At 42.6% G+C, this 18,340-nt stretch overlaps 1 protein-coding gene across 3 annotated transcripts in view; it reads left to right on the top strand.

The window, feature by feature from the left end:
* CLSTN1 (calsyntenin 1) overlaps nt 1-11,729 on the top strand; it is a 46,832-nt gene extending 35,103 nt beyond the window's left edge. For 2 of the 3 annotated variants that reach the window (XM_014941441.1, XM_014941442.1), the window contains 9 exons: nt 1,263-1,313; nt 3,063-3,220; nt 3,848-3,996; nt 4,501-4,727; nt 5,155-5,325; nt 5,916-6,061; nt 7,584-7,719; nt 8,404-8,588; nt 11,430-11,729. In XM_014941441.1, the coding sequence (XP_014796927.1) occupies nt 1,263-1,313; nt 3,063-3,220; nt 3,848-3,996; nt 4,501-4,727; nt 5,155-5,325; nt 5,916-6,061; nt 7,584-7,719; nt 8,404-8,588; nt 11,430-11,624 (1,418 nt within the window). In that variant the 3' untranslated portion in view covers nt 11,625-11,729. The remainder of the gene's footprint in view (nt 1-1,262; nt 1,314-3,062; nt 3,221-3,847; nt 3,997-4,500; nt 4,728-5,154; nt 5,326-5,915; nt 6,062-7,583; nt 7,720-8,403; nt 8,589-11,429) is intronic. The other variant, XM_014941443.1, reaches the window with a different exon arrangement.
* The last annotated feature ends 6,611 nt before the right edge of the window (nt 11,730-18,340 follow it).

Genomic DNA, 18,340 nt, shown 5'->3' with positions numbered 1-18,340 from the left:
TCTAATTACAATGAATGGACATAAAAGCTTTGGCTACTGGGTGTTTCAGGTTGGCTGAGGCTTTTATTTTCTTAGAAATTTTTAGTGATAGTTAGTGATAGATAGTGATAGGTGGTGCATTTTGTGTCTTGAGACACTTAAAATTAGTACGTATTTCTAAAGGTGTATTCAAGATAAGTACTCTTTTCTATAAAGAATTCCTGGAATGGTCTAGATGCAATTGACAAGAGGTTTCTAGCTGTGCGTCACATTTTAATTTGGCAAGGATGTAACAGGATCCAAGGACTAGAAGCTAGAGCTCTACAAATCTAAACTGGAAATGATATAATTTGTAGAAGGTCAATTCACTACTAAAAATTATGCCAGGGATCTTTTATCACTTAGAATCTTTAAAACAAGCTTAGACATCTTTCTAAAAATCTGGTAGCTTAGTAAGTGGTGACCTTGAAATACAAATTTCTGGGTAGTGTTCTGTGGCCCCCATTGTTTAGCAAGATACAGACACATGGTGGTGTCGTCTTCAAAAAATCTAAGCAGAAAAAAGGGGCTTGTTGGGTGGCAATTCATTGGACTTAACTCATATCTAAAAGTGAGTTACCTGAGTTTAAACTGCTCCCTTGAGTCCGTACAGAAAAGGCAGCACCTTTACAGGGGAGCAACGAATTCTCAGACACCTCTTTCAGAACGAGCGGAATCACTTTGTGAAATTTCTTTCTGTCCTTTGAGTGCAAAGAGCCCATGATGATGGGGTTAGATGTAGATAATGAACATCTAGAGGAAGCTCTTGTCTTCTGTGCTGATGGGCATTGCCTGTTTGTAGAGAACATCTCGTAGGAGGCGTTACCTCAGCATGAAGGTTCAGGTTTCGTAGTTCATCTCATTGGGTCTGTCTTCCATTTCTGAAGAACACCACCTCGCTGTACGGGCCATTTCTTCTGAAATGTTTGTTACGGAAATACCAGCCTTAGTTTCACAGTTCGAGATGGCCCCACCTGTTTTGAAGGCCATGTGCATGGTGAACTGTTTAATTTATTTTTTTTCTTTATGCTTGAACGTAATCACAAGGTTAACACCCAGAATGGATAAAAACTAACCCGCATGTATATAATACTCTGTGGTACCAGAAGGCATATTTGTTTTCTAAAAGGAAAAAAAAAATAATAAAAGAATCAAAATATCTAAAGCAGGCATATTTGTTTTCTAAAAGGAAAAAAAATAAATTAAAAGAATCAAAATATCTAAAGATTCTTGCTTTTCTACAGAATATACAGGAAATGAAAATGACAATGAAACTGTGCCTGAGACCTCTGCAGGTTGCTGGAGTTTTTCCCTACTGTTTTATTTCATTTTTAAGCCAAGACATTGCTTCATCTCGCGCACAGCATGAAATGCAGGCATTGCATTCAGGCCATTGACCTTCACATAATCCTCTCCTAGGCTTGTTTCTTCATTATGCTTCTATTTCCAGAGCTTCATCAGCTGGTTTTTCTTTGCTTTCTTTTTGGTTTTTGGTGGTTTTTTTTGGTTGTACCCAAATGCACATTCATGTACAAATCTGCAACCATTGTGATTGCAGTGAAGTGGTGTAAAGTAAGTTGCTGATGTAAAGTATCAGCTATAATTTCTTTAATCCAGTTTTGTTAAAACATAAATGCACCTCATTCTATATAAGTATATATATGTATGTAGGGGTGTGTGTATCATAGAATTATTCAGTAGGTTGGGAAGGACGTCTGGAAGTCAGGTAGCTCTTGCTCCCCACTCGAGTGATTTCATATTTAGATTGGGTTGCCTGTATGTAACTCAAACAGACCTGTAATGTCTAGGGGGTACTTGGTCAGAAATTGATAGAAAGTTCTAATTACAGTGAATGGGCATAAAAGCTTTGGCTACTGGGTGTTTCAGGTTGCCTGAGGCTTTTATTTTCTTAGAAATTTTTAGTGATAGTTAGTGATAGATAGTGATAGGTGGTGCATTTTGTGTCTTGAGACACTTAAAATTAGTACGTATTTCTAAAAGTGTATTCAAGTACTCTTTTCTATAAAGAATTCCTGGAATGGTCTAGATAAAATTGACAAGAGGTTTCTAGCTGTGCGTCACATTTTAATTTGGCAAGGATGTAACAGGATCCAAGGGCTAGAAGCTGGAGCTGTACAAATCTAAACTGGAAATGATATAATTTGTAGAAGGTCAATTCACTACTAAAAATTATGCCAGGGATCTTTTATCACTTAGAATCTTTAAAACAAGCTTAGACATCTTTCTAAAAATCTGGTAGCTTAGTAAGTGGTGACCTTGAAATACAAATTTCTGGGTAGTGTTCTGTGGCCCCCATTGTTTAGCAAGATACAGACACATGGTGGTGTCGTCTTCAGAAAATCTAAGCAGAAAAAAGGGGCTTGTTGGGTGGCAATTCATTGGACTTAACTCATATCTAAAAGTGAGTTACCTGAGTTTAAACTGCTCCCTTGAGTCCGTACAGAAAAGGCAGCACCTTTACAGGGGAGCAACGAATTCTCAGACACCTCTTTCAGAACGAGCAGAATCACTTTGTGAAGTTTCTTTCTGTCCTTTGAGTGCAAAGAGCCCATGATGATGGGGTTAGATGTAGGTAATGAACATCTAGAGGAAGCTCTCGTCTTCTGTGCTGATGGGCATTGCCTGTTTGTAGAGAACATCTCGTAGGAGGCGTTACCTCAGCATGAAGGTTCAGGTTTCGTAGTTCATCTCATTGGGTCTGTCTTCCATTTCTGAAGAACACCACCTCGCTGTACGGGCCATTTCTTCTGAAATGTTTGTTACGGAAATACCAGCCTTAGTTTCACAGTTCGAGATGGCCCCACCTGTTTTGAAGGCCATGTGCATGGTGAACTGTTTAATTTAATTTTTTTCTTTATGCTTGAACGTAATCACAAGGTTAACACCCAGAATGGATAAAAACTAACCCGCATGTATATAATACTTTGTGGTACCAGAAGGCATATTTGTTTTCTAAAAGGAAAAAAAATAAATTAAAAGAATCAAAATATCTAAAGATTTTTTTCCTTCCTTCCTTTCTGAAGGTGGTGAGCTCCACATGGCGCAGTTTTTCCGAGGCAACCTGGCAGGTCTGATGATTCGTTCTGGTAAACTGGAAAACAAGAAGGTGATCGATTGCCTGTACACGTGCAAAGAGGGGCTGGATTTGCAAATGCCTGATGGTGTTGGCAAAGGCGTGAAGGTAAAGCTGCTCCACGGGGATAAAGGGGAGTGTGTTTATTGCCTTGCTGATAATAGTTAACAAGTTTTGCAGTTAGTGGGGGTGTCCCAAATAAAATGAGCTAATCTATTGTGCATTAAAATGACAGGAAAACTAGGAAATCTTTCTTGTGGAGGCTAGGAGTTAAAGTTACTGTGTTCTCTTTAAGTCTTGAAGACAAATTCCATGTTTGCAAGCCTCTCTTTTACCAGCTGTACAGAGGTGCCTAATAAAAGATAAGAGATTCTTAACAAGCAGCTCAGCAGGAGACTAACTTGTGTGCCTTTTTTAATAGCAAGGTTATGTGAACGGAGCTGAATTTCTTCTTTGTATTAGCTGTCTCTCTTCCGTGTTACTAGAATCTTCACATCAGAACTAGAAGTACCTAGATTTTTTTCTTAAAGAACAAAAGGCTAAATGTATTTGACTGGAATAAGGAAGGGAATGGGGAAGTTAGACTGTGCTGGTAAATAATGGCCTTCTTGCTGTGAATGCAGATGTCGTTATCCGAGCAGTTACCAGGCTAGGCAGTGCTGAACTTCCAGATTTCATTACCTGCTCGTGTTACTGTAGGAGTATTCTCTTACATTGTTCTCTGTGTTGTTTCAGGTCCACATGAACCCCAGTCAGTCAACGCTGACCTTGGAGGGGGATGACATTGACAGAGTGGATAAGGCCATGCAGCACGTTTCCTACCTGAATTCCCGCCAGTTCCCAACACCTGGCATTCGGAGGCTTAAAATCACCAGCGTGGTCAAGTATGTCCTAGTGCTGAGGGAACCCCTCTGTAGGGTGATGTGAACCCTGAAACAATGTTCTGTATCTCAGTTATGGTAAACAAAGGAGTCTTGCTGTGTGTAACTCTCACACATTGGAATACGGAGAATGTTTCTACACCAGCACTCTGACTTTGTTCCTGAGACTGCAGTGAGGAGTGTGTGAGACAGGGAGCAACTAGTGGGTTGTGTTGGGGGGGGTGTGCTCTCTGTCCCCAGTATCACAGCCTTCACTGAAGGTGTTAGCTGTGCTGTTAGTCAGAGCATAGAAAATGGGGCCAAATGTTAACGGTAAGTAAAAATTAATTGTAAGATTGCTCCCTTGGTGGGGAATCCTTCCTTTCCAACGCAGTTGATGAATTTATCTAGGACTCTTGGGTCCGAGACAGAGCTTTTTAAAAATTTATGAAGCAATTACCCTGCATAATTGTGCCTTGCTCTAAAATAGCCTCCCTGACTGTGCGAAACTGCTTCTGTGTCTCATAGGTGTTTCAATGAAGAGGCCTGTGTCTCCATTCCTTCTGTGGAAGGATATGTAATGGTCTTGCAACCAGAGGAACCGAAAATCAGCCTTAGTGGCATCAACCATTTTGCCCGCTCTGCTTCAGAGTTTGAGAGTTCTGAGGGTGTTTCCCTCTTTCCTGAGCTTCGCATAATAAGCACCATTACGCGGGAGGTGGAGCCAGAGGGAGATGGAGATGAAGATCCTACAGGTAACAACATCCTTTTCCTCTTAGAACTGTTGCCAACCCTCACCCCATTCAGCGATCACATTGGAGGATCTTCCTCCTGCAGAGGCATGGATTTCTCTTTTAGTAATGAATCTAGTAGGAGAAAAGAAGATGTGTATCTCTTGTGAGAAGGTGTAGATACTCTGCTCTGGGCTAGCAAGAGTGTACCTTGAAGTGGTAGTAAGACCAGGCCATTGTCTTTATGTAAATATCCCTTGGTTGTATTTTGTGGTTTTTTTTTTTTAAATCACCGTTTCATGAATCCTTGCTCTCTTTGCTTCGGGCCCAGATCTTAATGTTTGTTCTGGAAGAGGAGCTGAGTTTGCACGTGACATTTTATAGCTTCTGGGCTCTTGTCTCCTTAACCTTTGTTTCTGCTTAACTCTTGGGCTTTTTCTCTGCTTTTTAGTACAAGAATCTTTGGTATCTGAAGAGATCATGCATAACCTGGATACATGTGAGGTGACAGTGCTGGGAGAGGAACTAAATCAGGAACAAGAAAGCCTGGAGATCGACATGACGCGGTTGCAGCAGAAGGGCATTGAGATGAGCAGTTCCAACCTGGGCATGATAATCACAGGTAGGGGCTGCCACTGGTTGGTTGTAGCAGGGGTCTGAAGACAGTGATAATGGGAACAGTGTGCTGGGGAGGGGTTTGTAACACCTTACTCCAAATACTTCCTTTTTGACAAGAATTTTGAGCTCAGAGGTGTTACAATTATTTTGTGGAAAACTGCGATTTGAGAAAATACGCCGTTCTAGAACCTCCTTTCTGTTCTTCTCCCATGTCCCAAATTGTGGGTTGCCTCTGGAGAAATGAAGTACACTTTGCCCTAGAAAAAGGCTTGTTCCTTGTATAGGTAATGCGGGGTCTGGGAGCGTGCACCAGTCCTTCCTGTTTTATATTCAGAATATGTTCATATATTCAAAAGAAAGGCTCCCAGGATCCCTTTAAGGACTAACTGGGTCTAGGATTTTATCACAGAATCAATCCATGGAATTTCAGTGGAGCCACACAGTTGTGTGTCTGTGGTGTTACTTTTTCAATTGACTGAAAATCTGACAGCCAGGAAGACTTAGTTAAAGAAAGGGAGTAATATTTGTGGAGTATATGATGATGTATTACTCTTCAACAAAGTAAATGCTTTACTTGTTTGTTTTTCTCCACAGGGGTTGATACTATGGCTAATTATGAAGAAGTTTTGCATTTGATACGCTACAGGAACTGGCACACTGTGTCTCTCTTTGACAGAAAGTTCAAATTAGTCTGTTCTGAGCTTAACGGGCGCTATGTCAGCAATGAATTTAAAGTGGAGGTAAGTGAGCTGAGCTGGTCGCCGGGATGGTCAGGAGGATGGAAGTTGTTACCTTAACTGATTCAGGGTTTTGCCCTGTAAATAAATACTAGTAAACGTGTGCGTTTATACATCTATTTTATGTATAAATGTGTTCTTAATCCTACATTTCAGCTTTAAATAAGGCTGTCTAAACAGGTGAAACTGTTGTGTTATAGAAGAAATAATGTGGCCAATGGAAGTGTGAAGGCAAAAAGGTTGAATTGGAAAGACAGTGTATTAATTTAGCAAAAAACTAGCAAATAAAGTAAGAGTAGACTTGAGTGGCCTTTGTGTGTAGCTCCTCGGGTTCTGCAGATGGAGTTGCCGGCCCTTTTACTGCTTTGCTTGTGTGCTGCTAAAATCCCTGATACTGAGGGCTTCTGTAAGAGAACAGACAGGCTAAAATTGCTTTTCCTCTGCAGTAACATACAGGTTATTTATGACTTAGTACAATTACATCAGATATATGGAAGTACAGCAGAAAATAACACAAAGGTGCTGGAATATGAAGTTTCTTATATTGAGAGGAACTGTCACATAACTCTGCATCTTTCAGCTGTGAGCTTGAATTTCTACATTTTTGAGCTGACCAAAGGGTGACTGTGTATTTCCAACTTGTTGGGTGGTTATGGTGGGTTGGGGAGCCTCGTCCAGAATATTTCCAACTTGTTGGGTGGTTATGGTGGGCCGGGGAGCCTCCCATCTCGCAGAGTAGAAACTTCTGTGTTAAGTAATGTGGTTTTGTTTCCTGAGGAAATTCTGTGAGCTTGAGCTGAACAGCAGATGCTTTCCGCATCGGGCAGTAAACGTGCTCTCTTCCTGTTGTGCAGCTGGTCAGGTACCCGGTATCACCGAGTTCCACCACAGGAGGGGTATTTTTAGCTCTGCTTCTTTGGCAAGGAAACCAGAAAAATGCTGTGCAAGTGATGATCTTGCAGTTGTACCTAAAAGCCAGCTCTGCTAAGTGGGAGTTAAGCTTTAATCAATCATTTTCTCTTAACCCTTTGACTCTAATGTGGGTAAGAAAAGATGGGAATGGAAAAAATGTAATTAATGTATTACTGTACATTATTACAGTGTATACTGTTAATTTTGGCTGGCTCTTATTACAGTATTACAGTGTATACTGTTAATTTTGGCTGGCTGTTATTACAGTATTACAGTATATACTGTTAATTTATACTGTTAAAATGGCTGGCTACCAAATTTGAAAGTAAACTGGCTTTATCTGTTTTATTCTGAAATCCTGGTGTCTGTACACAAACTTGCCAGACTTAACTCAAAGAAATTTGAGAGCTGTGACAAGGAATTGTACGTGAGGAGCTACTGGTTGAGATGATTGTCCCCTGAGACAAGCCCTTGCTGTGTTGAAGGAGAAGTGGATGCCTGCTCTGGAAAACAGATTATTTTTTTTATTTTATTTTTTCTTTGTCTGTCTTTTTATCTCCCCAGAAGTAAGTAGTTGCATTTCTGGAGGTTAACATTTTGGCTTTGTCCCCAGGTGAACGTTATCCACACGGCTAACCCTGTTGAACACGCCAATCACATCGCTGCGCAGCCACAGTTTGTTCACCCAGTGCATCACACCTTTGTTGATCTCTCTGGCCACAACCTGGCCAACCCTCACCCCTTTTCAGGTAAGAATTCTCAGTCCATGAGGTTCGGTTGTTTTTTTTTCTTCTGGTGTTAAACTATCATGGGGGCTTCTTGCTGCAGAGAGGTTTTTCCCCCGAGTTTGAAGCAGTGACTTGGTCTGGTTCTGCTGTTGCCCGGGGAGGGAGGAGTGAATCTCTAGAGATCTATGAAATACCTTTCCCTCCAGCAGGAGAGCTCTCTGCTGGTGTGTGCGTCGGAAATGGGGAGGTGTGCGAGGGCTGGAGGGGACTCTAAGTCCCAGATAAAGAACGTGAGGAACTGGGACAGCATTTCTTCTGAATGGCATGAGGGAAGAACTGCAGCGTTATTCCCTTGATGAGTTGTGTTATCTGTCCTTTCTGTTTTAATTATATTAATTTAGTGTGGGTGTAGGATGTGAGAGGAAGAAACACAGGCATTTTAGAAGGGAGTCTGTGTGTGGTGGAATCTGCTTTCCATGTGTTGTCAGTCCTGCAGACTGATGTAATTAGACTCATGGAGCTCAGCTTTACTTCTTATTCTCCAACTGACTTTTTAAGTGGCCTGAGACCAGCTGCCCCTGGGCACTCCCTAGAATATCTGTGTAATGCCATTCCCTCTTGCAGGTGACGGGGACAGAGGACTAGTTACCGGCGTTGTGTAAGAGTTAGTTACCAGTATCACCTCCTTGTATTTTCTTGTTGCAGTTGTCCCAAGTACAGCCACTGTTGTGATTGTAGTTTGTGTCAGTTTCCTGGTTTTTATGATTATTCTGGGAGTGTTCCGAATCCGAGCTGCACATCAGAGAACGATGCGTGACCAGGACACTGGGAAGGAAAATGAGATGGACTGGGATGACTCTGCTTTGACCATCACTGTGAACCCCATGGAGGTAAAGCACTTCACCAAAAAATGCCCTTTTCCAGCTCCGGTGAGTCTGATTGTACATGGCCAGGGCAGTAGAGCAAAACCGAGCACAGAACACAGAGCAGAGATGATAACTGTGGATTTTTAATGGATGTGCCAAAGTGACAAATCCCAGGAGCGGTGACGTTTGGGATCTTGTGTGGGTTGGAGCTTCATGATGCGTGACTGGGTTTTACAGGTCAGTGTCCAGCAGGTGTTTGTCGTGCTGAGGCTGCCTCAGCCACGGGCAGCTTTTCCCCAAAGTTGTAAGAAATAATTTATTGTTGAAACATCTGCGTTTGTGGTGGTTCCTTCTGCTGTGGTTGACAGCTGAATTTTTTAGAAAATCAGGAACAAGATGTGCAGCCTCAGTGCTATTTGTGTGACTCTGCTGCAAGATCCTTTTCCAGTAGAATTTGAAATACTGGACCAGACTTGAGAATTAGTTTGTTTAGGATCGTGAGTGGTGTTACAAAGCCATTTTAAGGAGTGCTGCTTCTCTGCTGCCTAATTACTTGCTGCCTAATCTCTGCTGCTTCTCTGGTTGCTTAATTACTGCTCAACATCTGAAGCTGTTAAGGAACCTGTAACAGCTCTTCCTCAATATAGTGCCTTGTTCCTGAATTCAAAAGAATATTGTCCGTTGTGATACCAACAGCTAATTTCTGTCTTAACAGACTTACGAGGATCAACACAGCAGTTTACAGTGTATACTGTTAATTTTGGCTGGCTCTTATTACAGTATTACAGTGTATACTGTTAATTTTGGCTGGCTGTTATTACAGTATTACAGTATATACTGTTAATTTATACTGTTAAAATGGCTGGCTACCAAATTTGAAAGTAAACTGGCTTTATCTGTTTTATTCTGAAATCCTGGTGTCTGTACACAAACTTGCCAGACTTAACTCAAAGAAATTTGAGAGCTGTGACAAGGAATTGTACGTGAGGAGCTACTGGTTGAGATGATTGTCCCCTGAGACAAGCCCTTGCTGTGTTGAAGGAGAAGTGGATGCCTGCTCTGGAAAACAGATTATTTTTTTTATTTTATTTTTTCTTTGTCTGTCTTTTTATCTCCCCAGAAGTAAGTAGTTGCATTTCTGGAGGTTAACATTTTGGCTTTGTCCCCAGGTGAACGTTATCCACACGGCTAACCCTGTTGAACACGCCAATCACATCGCTGCGCAGCCACAGTTTGTTCACCCAGTGCATCACACCTTTGTTGATCTCTCTGGCCACAACCTGGCCAACCCTCACCCCTTTTCAGGTAAGAATTCTCAGTCCATGAGGTTCGGTTGTTTTTTTTTCTTCTGGTGTTAAACTATCATGGGGGCTTCTTGCTGCAGAGAGGTTTTTCCCCCGAGTTTGAAGCAGTGACTTGGTCTGGTTCTGCTGTTGCCCGGGGAGGGAGGAGTGAATCTCTAGAGACGTATGAAATACCTTTTCCTCCAGCAGGAGAGCTCTCTGCTGGTGTGTGCGTCGGAAATGGGGAGGTGTGCGAGGGCTGGAGGGGACTCTAAGTCCCAGATAAAGAACGTGAGGAACTGGGACAGCATTTCTTCTGAATGGCATGAGGGAAGAACTGCAGCGTTATTCCCTTGATGAGTTGTGTTATCTGTCCTTTCTGTTTTAATTATATTAATTTAGTGTGGGTGTAGGATGTGAGAGGAAGAAACACAGGCATTTTAGAAGGGAGTCTGTGTGTGGTGGAATCTACTTTCCATGTGTTGTCAGTCCTGCAGACTGATGTAATTAGACTCATGGAGCTCAGCTTTACTTCTTATTCTCCAACTGACTTTTTAAGTGGCCTGAGACCAGCTGCCCCTGGGCACTCCCTAGAATATCTGTGTAATGCCATTCCCTCTTGCAGGTGACGGGGACAGAGGACTAGTTACCGGCGTTGTGTAAAAGTTAGTTACCAGTATCACCTCCTTGTATTTTCTTGTTGCAGTTGTCCCAAGTACAGCCACTGTTGTGATTGTAGTTTGTGTCAGTTTCCTGGTTTTTATGATTATTCTGGGAGTGTTCCGAATCCGAGCTGCACATCAGAGAACGATGCGTGACCAGGACACTGGGAAGGAGAATGAGATGGACTGGGATGACTCTGCTTTGACCATCACTGTGAACCCCATGGAGGTAAAGCACTTCACCAAAAAATGCCCTTTTCCAGCTCCGGTGAGTCTGATTGTACATGGCCAGGGCAGTAGAGCAAAACCGAGCACAGAACACAGAGCAGAGATGATAACTGTGGATTTTTAATGGATGTGCCAAAGTGACAAATCCCAGGAGCGGTGACATTTGGGATCTTGTGTGGGTTGGAGCTTCGTGATGCGTGACTGGGTTTTACAGGTCAGTGTCCAGCAGGTGTTTGTCGTGCTGAGGCTGCCTCAGCCACGGGCAGCTTTTCCCCAAAGTTGTAAGAAATAATTTATTGTTGAAACATCTGCGTTTGTGGTGGTTCCTTCTGCTGTGGTTGACAGCTGAATTTTTTAGAAAATCAGGAACAAGATGTGCAGCCTCAGTGCTATTTGTGTGACTCTGCTGCAAGATCCTTTTCCAGTAGAATTTGAAATACTGGACCAGACTTGAGAATTAGTTTGTTTAGGATCGTGAGTGGTGTTACAAAGCCATTTTAAGGAGTGCTGCTTCTCTGCTGCCTAATTACTTGCTGCCTAATCTCTGCTGCTTCTCTGGTTGCTTAATTACTGCTCAACATCTGAAGCTGTTAAGGAACCTGTAACAGCTCTTCCTCAATATAGTGCCTTGTTCCTGAATTCAAAAGAATATTGTCCGTTGTGATACCAACAGCTAATTTCTGTCTTAACAGACTTACGAGGATCAACACAGCAGTGAAGAGGAAGAGGAGGAGGAGGAGGAAGAAAGTGAAGACGGAGAAGAAGATGACATCACTAGTGCAGAGTCTGAAAGCAGTGAGGAGGAGGAGGGAGAGCAGGAGGAGGACCAACAGAATGTCAATAGACAGCAACAGCTGGAATGGGATGACTCTACCCTCAGTTATTGATTCTAGCTGTTCCCTTTGTCTTTCTGTCTCTGCTCTAGAAGACGCCACTGTAACACACTCCATTGTACCAAGGATTCATGGTGTTTAACAAAACAAAAAAAAAAACAAAACAAAAAAAATACACAAAAAAAAAATCATTCTGGCCAGTAGGTTCAACCCCGACACATCCCAGTGTTTGTGTTCCATCAGCTTGTCCCGCTGCTGTTCCTAGGGTTGTAGGTAGCGCCTCTTCCTTCAGCCACGCCTCAGTGACTGGAGGTTTTTTTACGCTTTGTGAGGAACCACCTTGCACTTTTATCTTCGTGTCATCTCAGCTGAGTGACTCTACGGTTCTGTAGCCATTGCACATGAATTTCTGAACTGTCGTCTTTATTTTTTATTATTTTTTTTGGCTCAGTGAAACAAACTTGGCTTCGTTCCTTTTACTCTTCCTAAAAGATGCAAAGATTGCTTGTTGACAAAGGGTAAAGCTGCTCATTTCAGCCTGTTGATTTCTTTTAATTTTTTCCCCCCGAATTAGTGCATGTGTAAAGTGGCAGAATGAGGTTAATATGTAGAAGATTAACAGACTTTTTAATATTTTGTAAATATATCGGAATTATGTAATTATGTCATTTGTGGTAGTGAAAACAGGGATTGGGGTTTAAAACATGCTAAAGTTAAAAATCATGCAGCATGAACTATTCCGAGTCTCATAGCACTGCAGCAGGAGCACGGGCACAGCTCTAGTGTAGATGTTTCAGTCACAGTGTCGTTGGCCTGGGCTGCAGCCTCGCTCATGCCCCGCTCTGCTCCTTCTTTCATTTTCCTTTCCTTTTCTTTAATCTCCTTTCTTTTTGCAGAGGGAACAGACGAGCTTGTGAGACATTGTAAAGGCTTTAGGAACCTCTGCGGGTGTTCAGCTGCCCTGTGCAATACAGTTGTTTGTTTTTCTTTTTCTTTTTTTTTCTTTCTCTCCAATTAAGTCTTGGCGTAAGGGCTTTTTTAAGTTATTAGGGAAAAAACACTACTGTGGTGGTGGGCAAACAGCGTGCTGTCGCTGGGGTGTGTGTCACAGCTCCCATGAAGGACGGTGAGGCTGCCTGGAGCACAGCCATGGGGGTGGGTCACTCATTGAGTTGATTGGTAACCTTGCTAATTGCAGCTGGGGAGCCCTGTGTACCTGTGCACTCTGCCTACCAGGCTGCAGAGAGAGGGGGTTTGGGGGTTGGTTTTTTTTTTTCAGCTGTTTAGTTTTTCTAATCCAGTCGTGGGGGGTTTTGGGGCACGGCTGATTTAATTTCTCTCAGACACACTCCTGCTCGTTCCCTGTAGCCCCTTGTACAGTAACTCGGACTGTTGGTGTATCAAGCCTTTGTTTACACTTAGTAATTGTGTTTTCCTGCTGGTGAACAACTATAGCATCAATTAGCCAACCAGAAAACCTTGGGAATCATGGTAATACTACTCCAAGTCCAGGTGATTTTGGTTGTTTGTGATCCAGGTTCTAACTTGGAATTGCAAAGGACTTTTCTAAAGAAATAGCTGAGAGGTACGAGAAGGACGTTATGACCCTGTGGTGGAGAGGGCTGGTTTTGGTAAGACAGGTCTCGGGTCTTTAACTTTATTTGGTTTTGTGCAGAGCCTTGAATAATGAATATCTGCTGACTTATAGCTGAGAGGTACGAGAAGGACGTTATGACCCTGTGGTGGAGAGGGCTGGTTTTGGTAAGACAGGTCTCGGTTCTCTAACTTGAATAATGAATATCTGCTGACTTGGTTATTGGACATTTGGAGGTGGATTAAAAAGAGTAACTTGTTTTGCTTGTGACAGGAGAGTAGGACTCGGCTCCCCCTGGGCACGGTAAGCAAAGCTCCGGCTGTTGCTCTGTTCTGGGGGCACAGCCCACGGGGCTCACGCGGGCACGGGGACGTGTTGCACGGGGTAAGTGTGCGAGAGGGGCACGAAGGGTCATAATTCAAAGAGATACAAGATAAGGATGGATCCGAGTGTTGCTGTAGTTCGGGTGTTCGGAGCAGACTGTTCTCACCTGGCGCTGTGTGTCCTAACGGCGGGTGCTGCCGGGGTGAGGCCCGGCTGCGGAGTGCCTTTCACAGGAGTGATGGAGCTGGGGGCAGGGAAGGGAACCCACACAACTCGCTTACCCTTTTGGGGGTTGTTTTGTTGTTGTTTTTTTTTTAATGTAAAATTTTAGATTTCTAAAATGGGGAAATGGTTTTGACTACTTACGTGGTAATATAACTGCTAGTTTTAAGTAAACTGGGAAACTTTTAACTTATGTCTGACAGTTGTCCTGTGTTAATGTGTAGAAGACTTACCCTTCCATATACTGTTGCTGTAGCTGCTGTAATTTAGACCAAAACTGATCATGACTTAATGGTAATACTGAAAGGTTGTAAATGTCCTGATGCAGTTTGTAGCCACTATGGGTATAACTTTTCAGATGTGTATATTGGTAACAGGTCAGTTTGGAAAGTCTATAAGCTACAATAAATTTCTGGTTCTAAAGTTTGTTGGCATTTATTTCTTACTGAATAGAACAAAGTGGAATCGAGTTCTATTAATTGTGTGTTAATTTGCCTCTGATGGGGCAGTTGAAGAGTTGTGGTTTGTTTTTGTTGATCTCAAGGAAGACTGTGGCAGCACCTGTGTGTACAGTTCCTCAATCATTTGGTTTATTTTTTGACTTACAAAACGCGTACCTAAATCAACTGAGAAGTTCCACATGTAAACATTCTCTTCTGACAGAACCATGGTTTGGCTTAAAAAAATACTTCTTTTTCAAAGGCAACAGAATAAGCACAATCGGTTTGTACAGAGTTAAAAAAAATAATCACAGAAACATCTCTAAATAAATAGAACTAGAAGGGGATACCGCTTTGAGCAGACTTATAAAATCAGAAGCTACTTATTTATAGTGAAATGTAATATTTTTGAAGGTGATTTAAGTTTCAATCTTCAGTACAATTCAACTCGCTGGAAACTCTCAGGTGAGCTGCTGCCTGGGACGTTTGGAGTCAGGGGCTCTTTGCCGACCCGATGGCGCCGTTGGAGTCTGGCTGGAGGGCGTGCGAGGAAGGAGATCCACTTTGGGTCATTGGTGTTTTCACTTCTGGCGGGTAAGTCCATGTTCCAGGCTCAGGAACCTCTTTGTAAAACTGCGCTGGGATGAGGAACACCTTGGGGATTGCGCAGTTCTCGCAGTTTACACTGACACGACTTTATTTTATTGCACTTCTGAGACTGAAGGACGGGTGACAGGAGCCACTGCTGCTCTGTACCGCTGTACAACTGTACTAGGGCCCGGGTGTTCTGGAGGCCCTCCCAGAGCACCAGCTGATGGTAAGAAGGTAAGAAGGAGCCTGGGGTATCCCTTTGTGGCAACACAGGGGAATTGCTCTAACACTTACGGAATTGTACGTTTCTTCCACAAGGACGTACAAACCACCACGGAGGGGGTTCTGGTGTCAGTGCATCTCGGCTTCCATCTGCCCTGATATGTTTATGTACTTTTGGTCGGTAAATTGGTTCTCTAAGGAAGGAAATGGCGATACTTAGCTGTTCTCTAAAATGGAGCAAAGTTGTGCGGGCACAGGAGCTCTGCCAGCAGAGGCTGGAGGTGGCACCTCAAGGGAGGGAACACAAGCTTGAAATGTCTGCCTCTCCCCCCTGGGGAGCAGGGATTTGTATGGGTGCTGTATGGTTCTCTCATTGATCAGCATCCAAAGAGCTCTAAATCCTGTGTTATTTTCCTCTAATATCAAAATTACTATTAGAGTGAGTGTTGGGCTTCTGTTTTCCTTTTGCATTTCATTTTTAGCATTTCGGGAGGATCCCTGCCAACCTTCCTTTATTCCAGGATTGTGGTAAATTATCTCTATATTTCACTAACCTTGGGTGCTTGGTCTCCACAAATCTGGCTCTTCAAAAAAAAAGGTGAAGAATTACAAAAGGAGCCCACCAGAGTCACCCGATGGCGCGTGGAGCAGCAGCGCCGTGGGGGGGAGAACCGGCTCCTTATGGTAACGGAGGTTTTATTTAATTGGATGTAAGAGATACCAGCATCTTTCTATTCCTAATTTAAAGTGACAGCCAGCACCCTTCCTTACCCTGTGACGCTCTGTAATCTGCTACAGGAAAGGAAAATTACACTTAAAATACTTAAAACAGCTTAAAAAAATACACCTGATGGTTTGCTCTCATAATTTGATGACTAATTCAGTTTCAAAATATTGTAATTGCATATTCATAATACGGTATTTACAATTGCAAATACAAATTCACTGTTTTAAGATTAATTTTAAAGCTGAGACCACTATCTGCTGTTCAGTTCAAGAAAACAGGAATATTTTAGACTCAGGGGAGCCATATCAGTGAAAGCAATTTATAGTGTATTGAGGAGAGCTCGTCTTCCAGAGAGGACAGTGCTCAAAGGCCACAGGGAGTTTCTTTTGGTCTAATCTCTAGAAGCAGCAGTGGCTCTAAAACCAGTTACTTGCTGCCAACACACTTTCAGTATTACTTACTGTTAAACAATAAGCTGAAGACCTGTTAGAGGAATGTATCAATAAACAATTTGGGTGACATGAAAGGGTACTTGCCATTCTGTCCTGACATGTTCTGGCCACTTCCGTTGCTGAAAAGTGTAGAAAAAGGGGATCTCCAAGGGTTATATACAGTTAAAATAAGTTGTCTTCTGTAACTGCTCCTGTACAACAGGTGCTGTGAAAGCAATTTATAGTGTATTGAGGAGAGCTCGTCTTCCAGAGAGGACAGTGCTCAAAGGCCACAGGGAGTTTCTTTTGGTCTAATCTCTAGAAGCAGCAGTGGCTCTAAAACCAGTTACTTGCTGCCAACACACTTTCAGTATTACTTACTGTTAAACAATAAGCTGAAGACCTGTTAGAGGAATGTATCAATAAACAATTTGGGTGACATGAAAGGGTACTTGCCATTCTGTCCTGACATGTTCTGGCCACTTCCGTTGCTGAAAAGTGTAGAAAAAGGGGATCTCCAAGGGTTATATACAGTTAAAATAAGTTGTCTTCTGTAACTGCTCCTGTACAACAGGTGCTCTGAGAGACAACCTGGTTTATATCAATATACACAGACCAGACTCCACAGCGTAACGTCTTTTATGAAAAGAACCAGTAAGTACTTTAAATCAGAATTTACATTAGCAACAGCCTGACACCAAATCATCATCCCCTTGTATCTGTGTGTGTGTAGAGGTACCTTCCTAAAGGTAACTCCATTCCCCCAGCAAACCTCGATGACCTCCTGCTGCTGGGGGGAGGAGGCACTGGTTTCAAGGCAGTGTTAACTTGGCTGTGCAGCTGGTAAAGAACAAATATATTTGAACTTGTCCTCTTAAAAAAAAAAAGTGGACTTAAAAAAGAGACAGTATAGGGCTTTTATGTTTAATTATGTGTTATGTTAATTTTGTATTATGTTAATTATAGACAACCTGGTTTATATCAATATACACAGACCAGACTCCACAGCGTAACGTCTTTTATGAAAAGAACCAGTAAGTACTTTAAATCAGAATTTACATTAGCAACAGCCTGACACCAAATCATCATCCCCTTGTATCTGTGTGTGTGTAGAGGTACCTTCCTAAAGGTAACTCCATTCCCCCAGCAAACCTCGATGACCTCCTGCTGCTGGGGGGAGGAGGCACTGGTTTCAAGGCAGTGTTAACTTGGCTGTGCAGCTGGTAAAGAACAAATATATTTGAACTTGTCCTCTTAAAAAAAAAAAGTGGACTTAAAAAAGAGACAGTATAGGGCTTTTATGTTTAATTATGTGTTATGTTAATTTTGTATTATGTTAATTATGTTATTTTTTGTAGCATGTTAATTTTATTACGTTAATTTTCGTAGAATCATAGAATTGTCTGGGTTGGAAGGGACCTTTAAGATCATCTAGTCCAACCATCAACCTAACGCTGATAAAAACCATCACTAAAGTAGTTTTTAAGTACTTTACTAAAGTACTAAAGTAATTTCAAAGTACTAAAAAGATCTGTGAGTCAGGAAAGCATCGTACCTGTGTGCTGGGTGCAAAAATAATGGTCAAATGAGATTTATTCCACGACAGGGAAGACTTGGTAAGAATAAAAAGGCCCGTTCAGTCTCTGTCCTAAACTCGCTGGTTTTGTGGGAATTTTAAACCAGATGTGAAAGCTGAATTTACATGAGAGAGCAATCCATCATGTGACACATATCTCTTGGCTTTCAGTATCTGAAACGCCTGTGTAGTTTTTTACCTACCTAAGTAAGAGTAAGTAAAAGAGTTTAAAATTTAAATGGTTTTGTGAGTAAAAGGAAATTGCTCAACCTAGTTAAGGACACACAACTCAAATACAGGACTCAGCTTCAGGTTCAGCTGAAAATTAGACCCTGCTGTTCTTTAAAAGGCAGGAGTGACAGCACCTCCGTGGGACCCTGACGTGGAGGAGGACACGGGGAGATGGAGGGAAGCCCCCAGGGAACTGCTGAAGGTCCTAACCAGCTACTGCACCCATTTTCCAGCGGGTCCCGTGGCTGCAGCTGCGCTCACGGGAGGCACCGAGCGGCAGCAGTGGCTCCTGTTCACCCGTCCCTGTGCAACACCAGTGCTCACCACGGCTCCCCAGGTAAGGGCACCAGGCTGGGGACACAAACACCACACACGAGCAGAAACATGATTGATTACAGCACCTTGTGGGAGA

The sequence above is a fragment of the Calidris pugnax genome, unplaced genomic scaffold (genome assembly GCF_001431845.1).
Source record: "Calidris pugnax isolate Ruff unplaced genomic scaffold, ASM143184v1 scaffold82, whole genome shotgun sequence".
Classification (NCBI taxonomy): domain Eukaryota; kingdom Metazoa; phylum Chordata; class Aves; order Charadriiformes; family Scolopacidae; genus Calidris; species Calidris pugnax.
This window is presented reverse-complemented; position numbering and strand designations above follow the sequence as displayed.